General features: G+C 35.0%; 1 protein-coding gene across 1 annotated transcript; it reads left to right on the top strand.

Moving 5' to 3' along the window:
• The first annotated feature begins 5,396 nt into the window (after positions 1-5,396).
• Positions 5,397-14,155, top strand: LOC138123848 (sperm-specific sodium:proton exchanger-like). Its single transcript, XM_069038680.1, has 12 exons — positions 5,397-5,660; positions 5,709-5,940; positions 5,992-6,294; positions 6,356-7,464; positions 7,511-7,833; positions 7,882-8,381; positions 12,628-12,876; positions 12,930-13,203; positions 13,255-13,503; positions 13,549-13,687; positions 13,787-13,957; positions 14,012-14,155. Exons 1-12 carry the CDS (start codon positions 5,493-5,495, stop codon positions 14,093-14,095), a joined length of 3,801 nt encoding a protein of 1,266 aa, XP_068894781.1. The 5' UTR covers positions 5,397-5,492; the 3' UTR covers positions 14,096-14,155.
• Positions 14,156-15,548: the final 1,393 nt, after the last annotated feature.

The raw sequence follows: 15,548 nt of genomic DNA, 5'->3' as shown, positions 1-15,548 counted from the left end.
GTTTTTTTTTTGTAAACTCAGGTGTAACAATTCACTAACGTTCCAAGAAAAAAAGGCACCAAGTTTTAGCGTGGGTCTGTGCTTTTGACTTTTTATAAGCGCACTCCCTCCTTTTTAATCCCCTTTTAATTATTCCGAGTGACGCTTTCGGTGTGATAAGTACCTAGTTATCAACACTTTAATCAAAATTTCAAAGTTTCCACTTTCCATCCCGGTAGCAACCACGACCTGTTGATTTAGGTTTGTAAATATAAAATTTTACTAAATTTAGAGAATTTAATGATATCTATTGGCTATACCAGCCAACGTCTGCCATTTTTAATGTCCTTGAAAGTTCGCAAACTCACAGCTAAAATTTAAACGTGTTATTAAAAATGTCTCGCAAAGTAAGACATTTATTAAACTCTCAAATTAGTTGTTATTAGTTATTATTAACTTTATTAACATGCTGCGTTACTAATATCTCTAATAACCTCACTTTTTATATGATGAAATTTTTCACCCTATGTCAAAAGTGTACAATGTTGTCAGCTCTATTTTGGGTGTAAATTGCGGTGTTGTGGTTCTTTCATTAAAAAATAGACTATATATTTCAGGTGTCTCCGTGGGTTTTTCCTTAGCTAGGGATCTACTACATTTAGTTATTTCCACCGCTTAGTCCTGGGGCACCCTCCATATTATTCAGGGCGCCCCCCCTTGTCGATGAACCGGCTCTAATATGCTAGGGTCGACCGGACTATGGTTTTAAATTTTTACGTATGTGTTATTGGTTGTTACCACTTTTCCATCCCAATTTGAAAGTGTTCTTAGATGGCTCTGTCAACAAATATTTGTCGCGTTTCTTTTTTTGTTTGCTTTTTCCAGTTTGCTGTAGATGTAAATTCTTGACCTTACCGCGAGGGTCTCTCTCTGTTTGAGGGGTTTGTTTTCCTCTAACCTCCAAGCGTTGAACACGACCTCGTGGCCCTTATAAATTTTGCACCCCAAGGGAGACCCAAACAACCTAACGCTTGGCAGAACTTGTTGAATGCTGGGTTATACCCGAGCTCCATGGCACACTTCTGGAAATGTGATCAGGTCTATTTTCCCTGAGTCTGTGTAGCCTGACAAGCGCGTTTTGTTTTTTTTTTTTTCTTTGGAAAAGTCATATTCAACTCAACCGATGAACTTAGAGTACTATGCCGGCCAAAGAATTTTGGCCGTCATTGTCTGTCAATTAAAAAAAAAAAAATGTAATCCGTACTTTATTGTCATCATGATTACCGTCTTGATTATGAACGTTATGTTTTGGGTGGTTAATTTCAAAACTCAAAATTATTTTGTCATTTCTACTACACAGAACGTTTACCTCAGGTTATCTATGTACTATTGCTCTAATTTTGTTTATTCATGTCACAGGTTCAAGTATCTGCACAACCTTCAAAGTTACCCTGTATATTTTTGAGTACAGTTACAGTTGCGGCCATGGAACAGTTTACATCAGTATTTTTCTATTGTAATTTTGTAAAAATCACATGCGTAGTGTTATCAATGAACCGAAGCTTGCAAAAGATTATTACGCCAAATATTAATTTGCGTAGCAAAAACTTACCCTTGTAGCTATTTGTTAAATTTCAAGTTTTCAGTTTGTCAAATTTTGGATTTTTATTTATTGTGTATAATAAAACAATTAATTGTTTAATGTATTTTACAAAGCAGTTTTAATGCACTAGTTTTAATTACTTATACGCTGATACACCACTGTTAATAAACGTCATATTGACAGAAAAAATCCATATACTGCTATATTATAATTCAGAATAAGTGGCATCGCGGTAGGCGTTGGAAATTCAAATTTACGTTGGGAGCAAGACCCTTGCTAATAATACCCTAGTTTCGATGCTGTTGGTAACCTTCGCTTTTAATTTGGTTTTGATATTATCATTGGAATCGTTTTGTGTTTATTTTCTTGTTATAAGTATTTGGAATTTCCTTGTTTCATTTATGAAAAGTGTATTATTTGTCTAGGGGTTATCTCTGCTGTGGGTGAAAACCATGTCAAAATTATGTAAGGCATAACCTCAGAATAAAGTAATGACGGTTTCACATGTTTACTAAATTTTTTGACATAACATAAAGCTCACTTTAGAGAATCAACGCCTACCGCGATGCCACTTATTCTGAATTATACTATATACAGTGCTTTTTTTTAACGTTGTCCATAGGACAGAATACAGAATAAAATAATTGCGGAATTAATTAAAAAAAGTACTTTTAATTTATTACATTATTTCTTGCCCAGAATGTTTTATTTATAATCATCATTAGACATTAGACAGTTACAAAATGTTTCACAAAATTTTTATGATCGTCTTGGTTAGTGTCTTGCATCATTTCTTTATTTGAATTGAGAATTGTTACCTACTGTTTGACGTTTGTTGAGTTCACATTACGTCAGCCTACTTGGCAAGCCACGTGGTAAATTTAATAAACTTCTTTTTCCTCTAATTCCGTGATTATTTTGTTTTGTAAGTACTATCGCGGCCAAAATACTTTGGTCGTCAATGTGACATAAATGACATTAAATTCTAAAGCAAGCTTTAGGATGTTTAACCTTATTTTTTACTGTTCTTAAAATTATTTTAATCCATCAGTGTTATACGGGTGGGGTAAATCCAAATCCCAGCTGCGGAGGCAGGGTTCAAAAGCAAAAGATCAACATGGTCGCGGTTTAGACAACCTTCAGAAGCAAGTAAGACGATTCTCTATTTATCAAAACCTGAATATGCAATATTTTAGACAAGAATAATTTGAAATTTTCATGTATATTGACATTAGCACTATTGCGATCAATAAATTTTGGACACTAGTGTCATCGTGCTGTCAAACATTCTAAAACGATCTTTATGTATTAATAACCTTAATTTTGATTGTTGTGTCAATTTTGAAAATGTGTCAGATTTATCGACAAAACATTCAAGAAGTTTTAAAAATCATGTTAGCCGTCATTATTTGTCATTTCAAAAAATCAAATTGTAATCCATACTTTATTGTCATCATGATTACCGTCTTGATTATGAATGTTATTTTTTGGGTGGTAAATTTCAAAACTCGAAATTATTTTGTCATTTCTACTACACAGATAACCTCAGGTTATCTATGTACGATTGCTCTAATTTTGTTTATTCATGTTGGATTTTTGGAATATCTGAGCTTCAAACAGTTTAAATTGATTGTCAAAAATACTGTGGTCAAAATGACAAGAATCGAAAGTGGGGTTACGGTTTCTAAAGGTTTATTTACAATTTATGGGAATGTCAAGATAGTGACGGCTACAATTTTTTGGCCGCCATAGTACGGTGTGCCAAACTGAAATTGATTTATAAAATACTAATCTAATATCCTACCGAATTTCACTTAAAAATTCCTACTAAAAAGCCCATTAATAGATCCTAAACTTTTTAGCATGTAAATCCCTATTGCCAGCGTAAAAAAAAGGCACTGTATAAATCACGGCCTCCTAGATTCATAAGAGACTCGTCTCTTATCCGGCCTGCCGCATTCGTAGTTCTAAGCATTATTTTTGTTTTATAGGGTGCGCCACAATACGGGGCTTATGTGTTGTACTGGTTGCCTGCCTTGCAGGAAATTATTGTTTTATAGAGGTGTTTTCAACATTTTTCAACAGTTTTAACGCACACATACATCTGACACTTTTTCAAAATCTCAAATCAAAAACATTTTTTATGAACGGTAAATTTAATTTCAACAAATTTCTTTTTTATTATTTTTTGTTATTTGTCTGTGAGTGCAAGTTACAAAAATTTACAATGACAGGAAGTTCTAATTTTTAAATAAGTGTCTCACTCACATTTTACCATGAACAGGACAATGAATTAGTGGATTTCCCGAAAGATATGAGGCCAAGATATTCTTCAAAACAAAATTTATATTTTCCTTTGGAATGCTTGGTAGAATTTCTACTATTATTGAAATTATTGTAAATTGTATAGTTTGCGAACGAGAAATTGGAATTTAAGTTTCTTCACTTGCAATGGGTTTAGGGTAGATTGTAAAGATTATAATATTGCTAGTTACTAAAAAGGGATGCCGAATATCGGCAAAATGCAGATTGTTTGTCCCTCCTGGAATGAACTGCTCATAGTCGTAAATCTTCATTATTATCTATAATGTTTAACCTACCCAAAACCCATTGCAAGATGCAAGTGAAGAAGCTAAAATTCCAATTTCTCATTCCCAAACTATACTAGACCCACAAATTGATCATTGGGGTAACTTAGCCTTCCTCTATCTTAGTAATAAATTAATTCCAGTAACGGGATTTTCTTTTTCGAATTTGAATCTTCTAAATGTGACAAGCAATAATCACATCCATGGATTGCCTTCGTTATTTTCATAATTAAGTAGCCACATAAAAAAGCTGTTGCCGCCGTCTCAATTTGAAAATTGGTACTTGGCAAATAACTAAAAGAAGACAATTTTTCTAGTTTTTCCAGAGAACTATCTTGCAAGGTGACTAAAATATTTACATTGGTCCTTAAATTTTGGAATATTGGTAAAATTTTACTACTTGCATATTCTGCGGCACTCATGATATGATCTCTCAGTCCTGTCTTCGAGGGTCTTCCATGCCGCATTTAAAGTGACATCATTGGGTAGATTATGATAAGAAGTGTTAACTTTATGTCGTGAACTAATACAACATTTTTTCTTTGTTTGTGGCATTTTTTAAAGTTTCAACTGCACTTAGTTTTTCAAATTGACAATTTATTATATAAAATGTCATTATTCATACGTATTTTTAGTTGCATATACTAATATATGGATCACATTAAAGTCGCTAGATGGACATACTATACGGGGAATTTTCAAAAACAGACATTTATCGAATGCGACAGGCCGGATAAGAGACGAGTCTCTTATGAATCTAGGAGGCCGTGGTATAAATGCACTGTCGCGAGCAATAAATTTTGGTCGCCTAGGTCATTCTTTGACACAATGGAAAGTACTCTAATGCTAATGTGAAACGGGCATAACCTCTCATAAATTCTATTTGACTTGTCTTGTCAAGATCTTGTTAACTTTTTGGAAGTCCCAACTGGGTTACCACCCTAGCTTCTGATATTGTGCAATTTTGGCAGCTATAAAATTCTGATTGTCTAAAACTTGTTTTCCAATTGATCATTGTTGTTTTGCAATTTTACCCAATTCTGGAACTACAGCAATATCGTTCAAATATGGTATGAATGATTTTTGTGGGAAATTCTACTGAATATTTTTATGTTAAAAATTATTTGGAAAAGTGATATCAGAACTCGGAAGTAATAAATGGTCCTCCATACCGATTTAATTATTCAACAATGTAATTAGCAGGCCATTTTGTTATTTTATTTTAACCAAAACAATTTCAACTGGACGCAGCCTAGACAACAAGTCAATAAATTTGGTCTAATAAACTTCATTGATAATTATCCGAAAAGTACAAAGCAAATATGGTGAACAAGATTCTTGGAACACTTTTTGTAGTCTTAGTGTTCTTCAGTTATATAAATTGCCAAAAAGACAAAAAAGACAATGACGATACAAGATTTTACCCAAACCAATTGTTATTTGTATATACTGGTCTCGTGTTGGTAGTTTTCATACGTCATGCGGTTGTGGTAAGTTAATGAAAATTCGTTAGAGTGAATGTAATATGTATTACTTAGACTTTTGACATTTGTGTCCCACATGCGATCTTCTGCATCACCGCCGGCCTTCTTTGCGGAATAGCAATGGATCATATCGAGTGGATGGACCAAATAGGGTATATGGTACGGCAAATGGTGCACCATATCCAGTACATTTTCCTACCAATGATACTCTACAGTACCTCTTTTTGCATAGACGCCCACGCTTTCATAAAGGCTTTGCCACAAATTTTTATCATATCTATACCAGGTAGGCCCATCCTTGCACTTTCAACAAAACAAATAATTCAACACGTTTTAGTATCAATCTTGAGTATGGCCGCCACTGGATTACTCATGAAGGAAATCATAGATTCTACTTGGTCCTACGTTGAAGCAATGCTCTTTGGGATCATGTTTAGTTCTATTTATCCGCTGGACGTTTTACGCTGGCTCAAGGAATCTACTATTCAAACCAAATACGTCATTACGTTACTCAACGGTGAAACTGTTGTGTCTGGCGCTTTGTCTTTCTACATATTCAGAGTGATACAACATCATTATGAAAAGTGGGTGGTTCGCTGGTACCAATTTTTAACAGGATTTGTCCGTCAGTTATTCATGGGTAAATCTTGATTCTGCAAAATGTAATCATTCATGGCATCTTCATTTTGATTACACTTTAGGAGTTCCATTAAGTTGCATATTTGCTTACTTCGGTGCCTTCATGATGAGATATGCGTATAACGACCCCATTAATCTGATGGTGTTGACAATCTCCATGTGCTATACGACCTACTTTCTTGGAAACTGGATGTGCAACGCGGGACTCATCGCAAATGTCATTACAGGAATCAAGATGGGTATGGAACGCACTTCTCTTTCGAAGGAAGTCGAGCAAGGGATTATATACTTCTGGCAAATGGTAACTACCCTCATGAACGGTATTCTCTTCATACTGATCGGAATACTTGCTACCGCATTCATAAGCCACGATTTGGGAATAGAAGATGTAATCCTTGTCTTTGTCACTTATCTTATAACAAACCTATTTCGATTCTTGGGCTTCTTTGTTCACTCACCGATCTTGAGTAGAGTCGGTTACGGTATGTCTTTCCAAAACATGGTAATTTGTGTCTGGGGAGGTTTAAAAAATCCAGTCAACCTGAACATGGCAACAATGATTTCCCTGATGTTTCGAGAGGAAGAAAAGGACAAGAGAAAAGAGTCTACCTTTTTCTTGCACGCTGTCGGCGTCTATATATTGATGCTTCTCATTAATGGGTCTTTTGTTCCGATATTACTGAAAGCTTTAGGACTGACCAAAATCTCGTTGTCGAGAGAGATCAACATGAACAACTGTATGAAATACATTTACGAAGCTAGGGCAAGAGAAATCGCTATTTTAAAAATGGACAGGTTCTTGTCAGATGCCAACTGGCCCTTGGTATTGAATACAACTACTTTGAAACACCCTTACAAAAACATGAACACAGTTAATGAAGGCGAAAGCGACGAGGAAGAAGAATATTTTTTGGGATACAGGTCTACGTATTGTCCTGATTGCAAAAAAAATGTTCCTAATCAACCGACGGCCAAAGAAATTAAAGAAATGAACAAGGAAGCTAAGTTGAGGGTTTTGAAATTGAGGAAAATTGCCTACTCCAGACAGTTTGAAAACGGAATGATATCGAAAGAAGGAATAAGAATAATGCACCAAGCGGTCGAGATTGCGATGGATAGTGATTCACTGATTATAGAACTCGACGGTCTTTTCAAAATGTTTAAAAAAGAGGTATTGTCTTAGCAAGAAAGTGTTTGATGATAATATCTTCTTGTAGAATTGTCTCTATCGTTGTATGCGCGATCAGATCCAACATCTTGCGAAAAGCAAGGATGGCCATTTTAAGTTGCCAAGAAAAACTTGGCGATTGTGGTGCTATCGGATTGTAAATCATTTTATTTTCTCCACTTTTATATATTGTATGGTGTTACTAAACATGATAGAAGTGGTTTGTCACTTTGGATCAGTCGCAGACAGCAGCTTTCTTATTGTTAATGGTAACAGTTTCTTTTTCTTGGTCTACTTGGCTGAATTTTGGCTTAAAGTATTCTCATATTCTTGGATTTATGTTTGCAAACACGGAATGCAAACCTACTTCGCGTAAGTCGATTTTAAAAGCGAAAATCTGATTAACCGTCAACGTTCTAGCTCATTTTGGAACATACTGGAATTCGTCATTTTATGCAGTTCGTTTGTAAATGTGATGGCTCATTATGTTTTTTCGATACTTGCCCCAACATTCAAGAAGCACTATTTCGATGTGGTATTAAACCTACTTCTAGCATTAAGAATTTGCAAATTGTGTACTTATTGGAAATGTTGCCGTTTTTGCAAAAAAGTTCCAAATGCTGCCCTCGGATATTTGAATACCAAAGTAAACGAACACAAAAGTCTCGCGTTCGAATTGGGAAAGAGTTACATTTATGGAGAAGAAGAGATTTTAGATAATCTTAACAAAATTGTTGACAACGGTCCGATTAGAGACAGTATCAGGGGTACCATCGAGAATGACCGGCTTTCGCTTACAAGGTGTATGGGAATGGAGCAAATGCAAGCCCAGTGGGTGGCTACAACTGTTAAAACGAAATCGGCGATAAGAATGGTCTTGAACAGTATGAAAGACGACATCGTCGAACTCAAAGTGGCAGGTTCGATACTTGGAATTTCTAAATACTTTCTTTTAATTTTTTTTTTCTATAATTGATTCAAAAATTGATATTCACGTATAGTTATCCATGCATGAAATGGGTCATTTTCTTACGTGTATTTTTTTTTACATTGTTAGTACTATAGTAACTATAGAAACAATACATAACAATGTTTGAAATGCGATTTCACACACATACATATAAGGCATTCACGATCTTTTTGGGACCGAGTTGGCTATGATCATCTAGTGATTTTGTTGGCAGTACATCGGTGATAACTAAAGTCCCTAAAGGAAATTGACGCTTTTTGTGTTAGGTTAGGTTGCTTTCAGTTCAGGGTTATATTTGCTAAACAGGTACATTGTTGCCGGATCTCTTAAATCTGGTCTGTCCTTTTTGAATTAAATTAAATCGTTTAGTAGAAATTGTTTATCGTAATGAAATTATTTTGGCAATTTTGACTGTTCCTTTGACGGAGATTTAAATTATTTTTACACACTTAATACCTAAATCATTTAGTTTCTTACGAATATTAAAATAATACATCTGGCAATGCGGTGGCAAGAAAATGTCGAACAGACACTGACAGAAAAAAAAATTGCATCCATTGCATCACTGAGTCAGTTAGTCCAACATGAAAAGAAAAAATCATAGCCAACTCGGTCCCAAAAAGATCGTGAGTGCCTAATAGGTACCTTTTTCTGTTTTTCACTTCACACACTGTTTTTTTATTAGTTACCTAGCAACATGGTCACTGGTTGATATATTTCAGATTTCTTTCAAAAATTTGAATTTTAAAATTTAGTTTTGAAAGTAGTAATTATAGAAAAAATTGTTTATATTTCGTGCGTAAAGATGTTTTTTGTGCATTCAAAGGCATTTACTGCCTCGAACTGCATCTCGACTTAAAAGACCTTTTCATGCACAAAAAACACTCTCTTCACGCACTTCATACATATAAAAATAACTATTTATTATACCTGAATCATAATCTCTGTTTTCGACACTAACGGCCAATTTCATAATCAGCCTAAAGTTACTTTAACATTAAAGTTTACCACTTACCATAGAAACATATTATTGCAACAATCCATTAAAGTCACATTAAGATAAAGTCGACTTTTAGTTTAATATGAAACTGGCCGTAAAATGCGTGCGAAAAAGGGCCTTTAAAACACTAAAGCTTTAAAGGTTGCTTAGGTAACAACAAATTCACCTACATTTTGAACAATGATAAATACACATTTATACATAATTTATAACAAATATACATGGCAACGAAATAACAACAATTGACCATTTATTCTATATCAACAATTAATGACACAGATTACTTCGGAAAAGGTATTTCAATTTACTTTTTCTGTTTTGCACCTTTAACACAGTCATTATAGTTTCGAAAAGGAGTTCTTTTCAATACCGGTTTCAGGAACATTTTCTTAAATTTTTAAAGTTGGCAGTGACTCACTGTGAGTAGTTGTTAAGTGATCACTAGGTACACTTCACGACACTTTAACTTCGAAACTTACTATTGTTCGTCTAGTTACCTGTGTTAGCAATATTTGCTAAATATAATTTTCCTAGCGTTATGTTTTGAACTTTATTTTAATTGAAAATTTAAAACAGGGGCAAAATAGAACAAATATTGTACCTATTACACTCGTTTGATAAGCCATTTTGTCGCACTTGTTTGCTTTATAGCACTCCTCGCTGCGCTCGTCGTTCTCTAAAACACGCATGCGACAAAATGATGTCTTATAAAACTCGTGTAATAAATTACTATTTTTTGTTATAATTATTTTTAGTGCAGGTATAATAAAGGCAGAATATAGCCTAAGGGAGTCCGTTCCGGCTCAGGGACGCGAGGGTCGCGGGTTCGATTCCGACCCAGGGCGAAATTTAAAAATAATAAAAAAAAGGCTATATTCTGTCTCGTGATTCGGAAGTCACGTTAAGCCATTGGTCCCGGTCTATTGAGTTGATCACCATGCCCCTCATAGATTTGTAAACCAGTCCTAGACTGTGTAACAAATTTTAATCGTGAGGAAGTTCCTTAACATTGACACAGAACATAATACACAACAAAGTCAAAATGCGGAGGCAAGACGCCGGTAATTATGTTGATAAGCACTGCACTATTACTTGATAGTAATATCCGTAATATTGTATGTACTCCGGCAAAATTGCCGTGCCGCAGGGTGGAGGTGGGATAGTTTTTATAACGGGTGACTATTAAAATTTTCACTTAGGGTTGGCTATGGATCATTCTTTGTTTTCCGTTGCACCTTAGACACTGACAAGTTTGACATTTCAATAAATGTTTTTTCTCTTAATTTGGTTATGTTTCAATTGTACTGACTGACATTTGTCGTTCGTTCTTGCGTGTGTCTAAAGTAACAGAAAAAATAAAAACTCGTTCACAGCCAACTCCAAGTGAAAATTTTAATAGTCACCCGTTAAAAAATAGCGTATGATACACGTTTATAAGGGCCTTTAAAGCACTTGCGACGTTAAAAGCACTCAGCTGCGCGTCGTGCTCTTAAACCAAGGCGGTCTCTGGTTATAGGTTATAGTTATATGTTTTATAAAATATGATATACAGGGTGTATTTTTAAAATGTGCCGAAATTTTACCTACGAGGTTGTTTGACAACGTAGAAGACTAAGAGCAATTAAAAAAAATTGTAGCTCAAAAAATAAATGTCATTTTATTTTTTGACATAGAATTTTTTAAATATTTTTTCCGAGTTCTACATGAAGCCCGTAGCTCGTGATTAAAATATCTGCACAACTTTCAAAATCACCCTGTATTCAATATTTAAAATAAATTTTGCTTTATCAAATTCGTCAAATTGAATTTAAAATGTCATTTAAGTGTTGGGTACCAAATTGCAACTCAAATGATGTGCCTTCTTCTTCAAATTACGTAGGTATACTTCGTCCAGGGAGAGACTGGGAGATTTTAAATTGTAGACTTGTAAATTTCCATCAAATGAGGAAACGAAGCCAATTTGCCAAAGCCAAATAATCAAGGATATGACTGGAGAGCCGAAGGCGAGCCAGTCACCTTCTGAAGCCAGTAAAACCCGTTACCATGCGTGTATTGTTGAATATTTTATTTGTTCCTCACTTGTAAAGAGTTATACAAACTATTAAAAAGTCTGGTATTTGAAAAAAAAAAATCGTATGAGCTTTACACGTATTGCTTTGGAAACGCACATCACTCATATGAGCATGGGTGTAAAATTTTACTGGCTAGCCAGTAAAATTTTACATGTTTGCTAGTATAATTTTACATGCTAGCCAGTTAAGAGACATTTTCAAGGTGAATACAGTGACTTGATTAACTGATGTTTACAAGTAGGGAACAAATAAAATCTTTTGGCTTCAAAAACGAATATTGAAATGAAACTGGGAAGCAAAATTGTTATATTTAAGTTCGAAATGCCCACCTCGCCCGGAACACGCAGAGCACCCGAAATATTATCGGTAATGAGCACCGTTATTTTTCTGTACCCAAGATGGTTTTAAACTATCGTATGATCAAAAAGTCTTTGGGTCAGAGTTGCCGTGGAATTAACAAGCTATCTATGAAATAATTTATTTCAATTATTTTTGACATTTACTTGACAACTTTCAAGTTAGCAGGTTATAATTCAAAATGTTTCAAAGAGAACATAAAATTTTTATTAAATCATATTACTAGTAATTATTAGTAATTGGGTTTATTCGCCTCGTTTATGTTTAAATGAGTTCCGTGACAGATTAGCGCTATTTTGAAGTACAATAAAAACTACGGGCAGTAGAAGTAAATAATTCTATAGATGGTTTTTACATTTCATTGCTATCGCGATCCAAAGACTTTTTGACCATACTACCTATACATACCGTGAGTTTTTTATTTTTTTGTTCGACACTGTCAGAATTTGAGAATTTTCTCCTATGTAAACGGATTTTGATAAATGTGAAAACTTGTCAAAACGAAACGCCAAGTTAATTTTAAAGATTTTAAGCGATTTGGAGCCTTTAAGGTGGTCGTCGAACAAAAAAACGTTCTATTCAACTTGTGTAAATTGGACTTTTTTTGGTGTTGGTGAAGCAATGTTGCCAGACTGTGGTAGGCCATTCCATAGCACACTGTCTCTGGTCAGTGTCATGGCCTGTTAAAAGAAGATCGCCTTGGTTAAACTCGTCGCGCGTGCTTTAAAGGCTTCCTTATAAACTTGTATCGTAATATATTATTATAGGATGGATTGACACAGTCGAATATAACAAATTATCTAAATCTTTGGCAGAAAGATACAAACATTCGAATAGTATAAAATCTATCGAGCCCCCAGCCCCGAAACTCATATTTCGGGAAGTGACATATCTGGGAGATGACGAGAAAATTATTAATTATCTGTACGACAATATTGCTACAAAAAAATTTGATCCCGGTGATGTTGTTTTTGCTGAGGGGGAAGTCGTAGACGGCATATATATTCTAATCACAGGTACTGTTTTCAATCCTTTGTTCGGTCCATCACGAAGTCAATTCTATTTGAAGGAATGTTTTTGGTGACTTACACACCCAAGGACGAAGTTAAAGAGAAACTGAAAGAAATCGGTTCTTTACCAGTAGTTGATTACATATGTTCATCCACTTATGAAGAAACGATGTATGAGTACATCGTGGCGGGGGACACGATAGGTGAACTAGCCACGTTGACTGACAGACCCTACAATGGTGTCATTATGGCTGAAACCTACAGCCAAGTCTTCATCTTGAGTCGCAAGACTATCAAAAATGCTTTAAATATGGATGTAGATCCGATCAACGGGTAGGTTAAGTGACGTGTTGTGAACGGTTTGCCAAAGATATCTTATTTCAGATTAGAATGCAGAATTTGGAAATATATTGGTTTCAAAAAAGCTCTAACCATCTTGATGGATGTTCCATCTTATCGCTCTTATACCGAAGACAAGATCAAATTTGTTCTCGAACGATCATTCGTACCTGACTTGTCTAATTATAAAGTATTTGTCGTCAACGAAATGATGGAAGATATAATTTTGCTCGAGGGGGTAATCGTAGATTTCAACACCAGAGACGTTTACACTGGACCGTGTTACATACCTAGGTGTGTAAAGGTGGTAATTTTGATTTATTAAGAACAAAATTTCAGAGCTCTTCAAAGACTTGCCCTACCCAAAAGTAGTATTGTTAACATTGATGTGTCCATAGAACCAAAACTGATGGTAATACCGGCTAAAGATTACGATGAGTACGAGATAATGGTCAACGTGGAACAAATCTGTGAACTAGTAAACCACTTGTATAATCATAAAATTGTTCACTTTTCCAAAATTTTTTAATTTTTTACAAACCAATCAAATTTTACAGTTGCTTTTTTTCCTATTTAGGTGGATAATCAATCATCTAAATGTCTTCGTCACATAATACAAGACAAAGCATCATCAACTATTAAGGCGAAATTATCAAGAGATAAAAGAAAAGGACTAATGGCCGAGACTCGACCTTCGAAAAGTAAACCTATCCAAGAAGAAGTCTCCACCAAAAGTCGAATAACATTTGTATAAATTATTGTTATTACGCATTCAAAATTATTACGTTTATTAACATTGTAGGTGAGTTCTAGCAAAGGATCCAAACCTTCCAAAATTGGAACAAAAATGTCATCAAAGCAATCCAAAGCGAAATCTCAATTTTAGTTATAATATTGATTTGTGCAATAAAATCGAAAACTTTGAAATCATGCTTCCTCATTATTTACTATTATTGACAAGGGTTTTAGTTCAGAAGAGCCCAGAGCCCATCGCATTAAATGTACCATTATTGTGCACCTCAAGTAGGTACTATGGCGGACAAAAAATTTTGAACGATCAAATTTTGGCATATCAAAAAATGTCATTGTAAGCTGCCCTTTACTGTTATTATGACGTTTATAAGTCGAAAAATTGACGGTTTGAAGTAAACGTCTATCAAGTTTATAATAATAATTTAGTGATACAATGCCAGCCGTATCTGAATTTACTAAAGCCAAAATAGTAACCCTTCACCAGAGAGGTATGTCGTATGGGCAAATTTCGACGAGTTTAGGGTTATCGAAGGGCACTATCTATGCCATTATGCGGAAGTGGCAACACACTGGGACGGTGGTTCGGCGTCCAGGTTCTGGAAGAAGCCGGGTGTCTTCCGTGAAACAGAACGAGGCACCCCCGAACTATCACCGAAATCTGTGCCTGTCCATGAGGAACAGATTGCTCTTGGTTGTACAACAAAATGGAGCAATGATCAAATATTGACTTCTTCAGTTTTATTTGTAAAGATTTTTTTATTTTAAACTTTTAATTTTAAGTTTAATAAATAAATGTTATAATTTGTTAGTATTGTAGATTGATCTCTACTTTGAATTTTTTTGATATTTGCGTACCAAAATACAACCTGTTTGGTCGTTCTGTTTCTTCTAATGCACGTGAGCTTATCGTACAAAATAGGAAGAAAAGGTATAGCACAACCCAAAAGGGATTATGAAACGAAAAATAAATACAATCAGAGGAAGTGCTCAAAGTGGCCACCATTCATTTGCAAGCATAACCGCGTCAGTCGCAAAAGATTCAGTTTAGAATTCGTAACCATTTCAGGAGTAATTGTGGCAAAAGCTTCCTAAACGCAACTCCTGAATTGTTCTCCTGTAGCAATAAGGCACTAGGACCGCACAGGCCAGTGTCGTGGACCACCACAACTTATTATCAATCTAGGAGGATATTGTTGATCCAAAATTTCTCGAACTTGTCGACTGCCGGTAGCACAAAAAAGAAGTGGAATGTCTTCAAGCAAATTGGGAAGTTCTGGGTTAAAAAATTCTCCATTCAAAATTATGGGAGAATGTCTGGCGCTTACCGTGCAGGAAATTCAAAAGATCCTACCTAAAGAGGTAAGTTAGCTGACATGTAAACTAATTTCTATTGAAGACATACCACACGATTCCCTAATAGGCCAACCCACAAATTTATATAAATTTGTTGCTGATATGCTCTTGAAAATAGAACATGTGGATTTACTTCATTTCCACATTCTCCGTAAATTATCAACATTTCCGCATAATCCGCTGCAGAATACATGATGAAAGAGCACGTTTGACCACGACGGCGATACTAAAGC

Source organism: Tenebrio molitor, chromosome 2 (genome assembly GCF_963966145.1).
Source record: "Tenebrio molitor chromosome 2, icTenMoli1.1, whole genome shotgun sequence".
Taxonomy (NCBI): Eukaryota; Metazoa; Arthropoda; class Insecta; order Coleoptera; family Tenebrionidae; genus Tenebrio; species Tenebrio molitor.
Note: the sequence above shows the minus strand (reverse complement) of the source record. Positions and strands in the feature narration are given on the sequence as shown.

Bases quoted from the DNA above. Each gene is read 5' to 3' on its own strand.
- LOC138123848 (XM_069038680.1), top strand. From the start codon at position 5,493: ATGGTGAACAAGATTCTTGGAACACTTTTTGTAGTCTTAGTGTTCTTC. The intron at 5,941-5,991 runs GTAGGCCCATCC...AACACGTTTTAG, and splicing joins TTTTATCATATCTATACCAG to TATCAATCTTGAGTATGGCC. The intron at 13,688-13,786 runs GTAAACCACTTG...TTTCCTATTTAG, and splicing joins TGGAACAAATCTGTGAACTA to GTGGATAATCAATCATCTAA.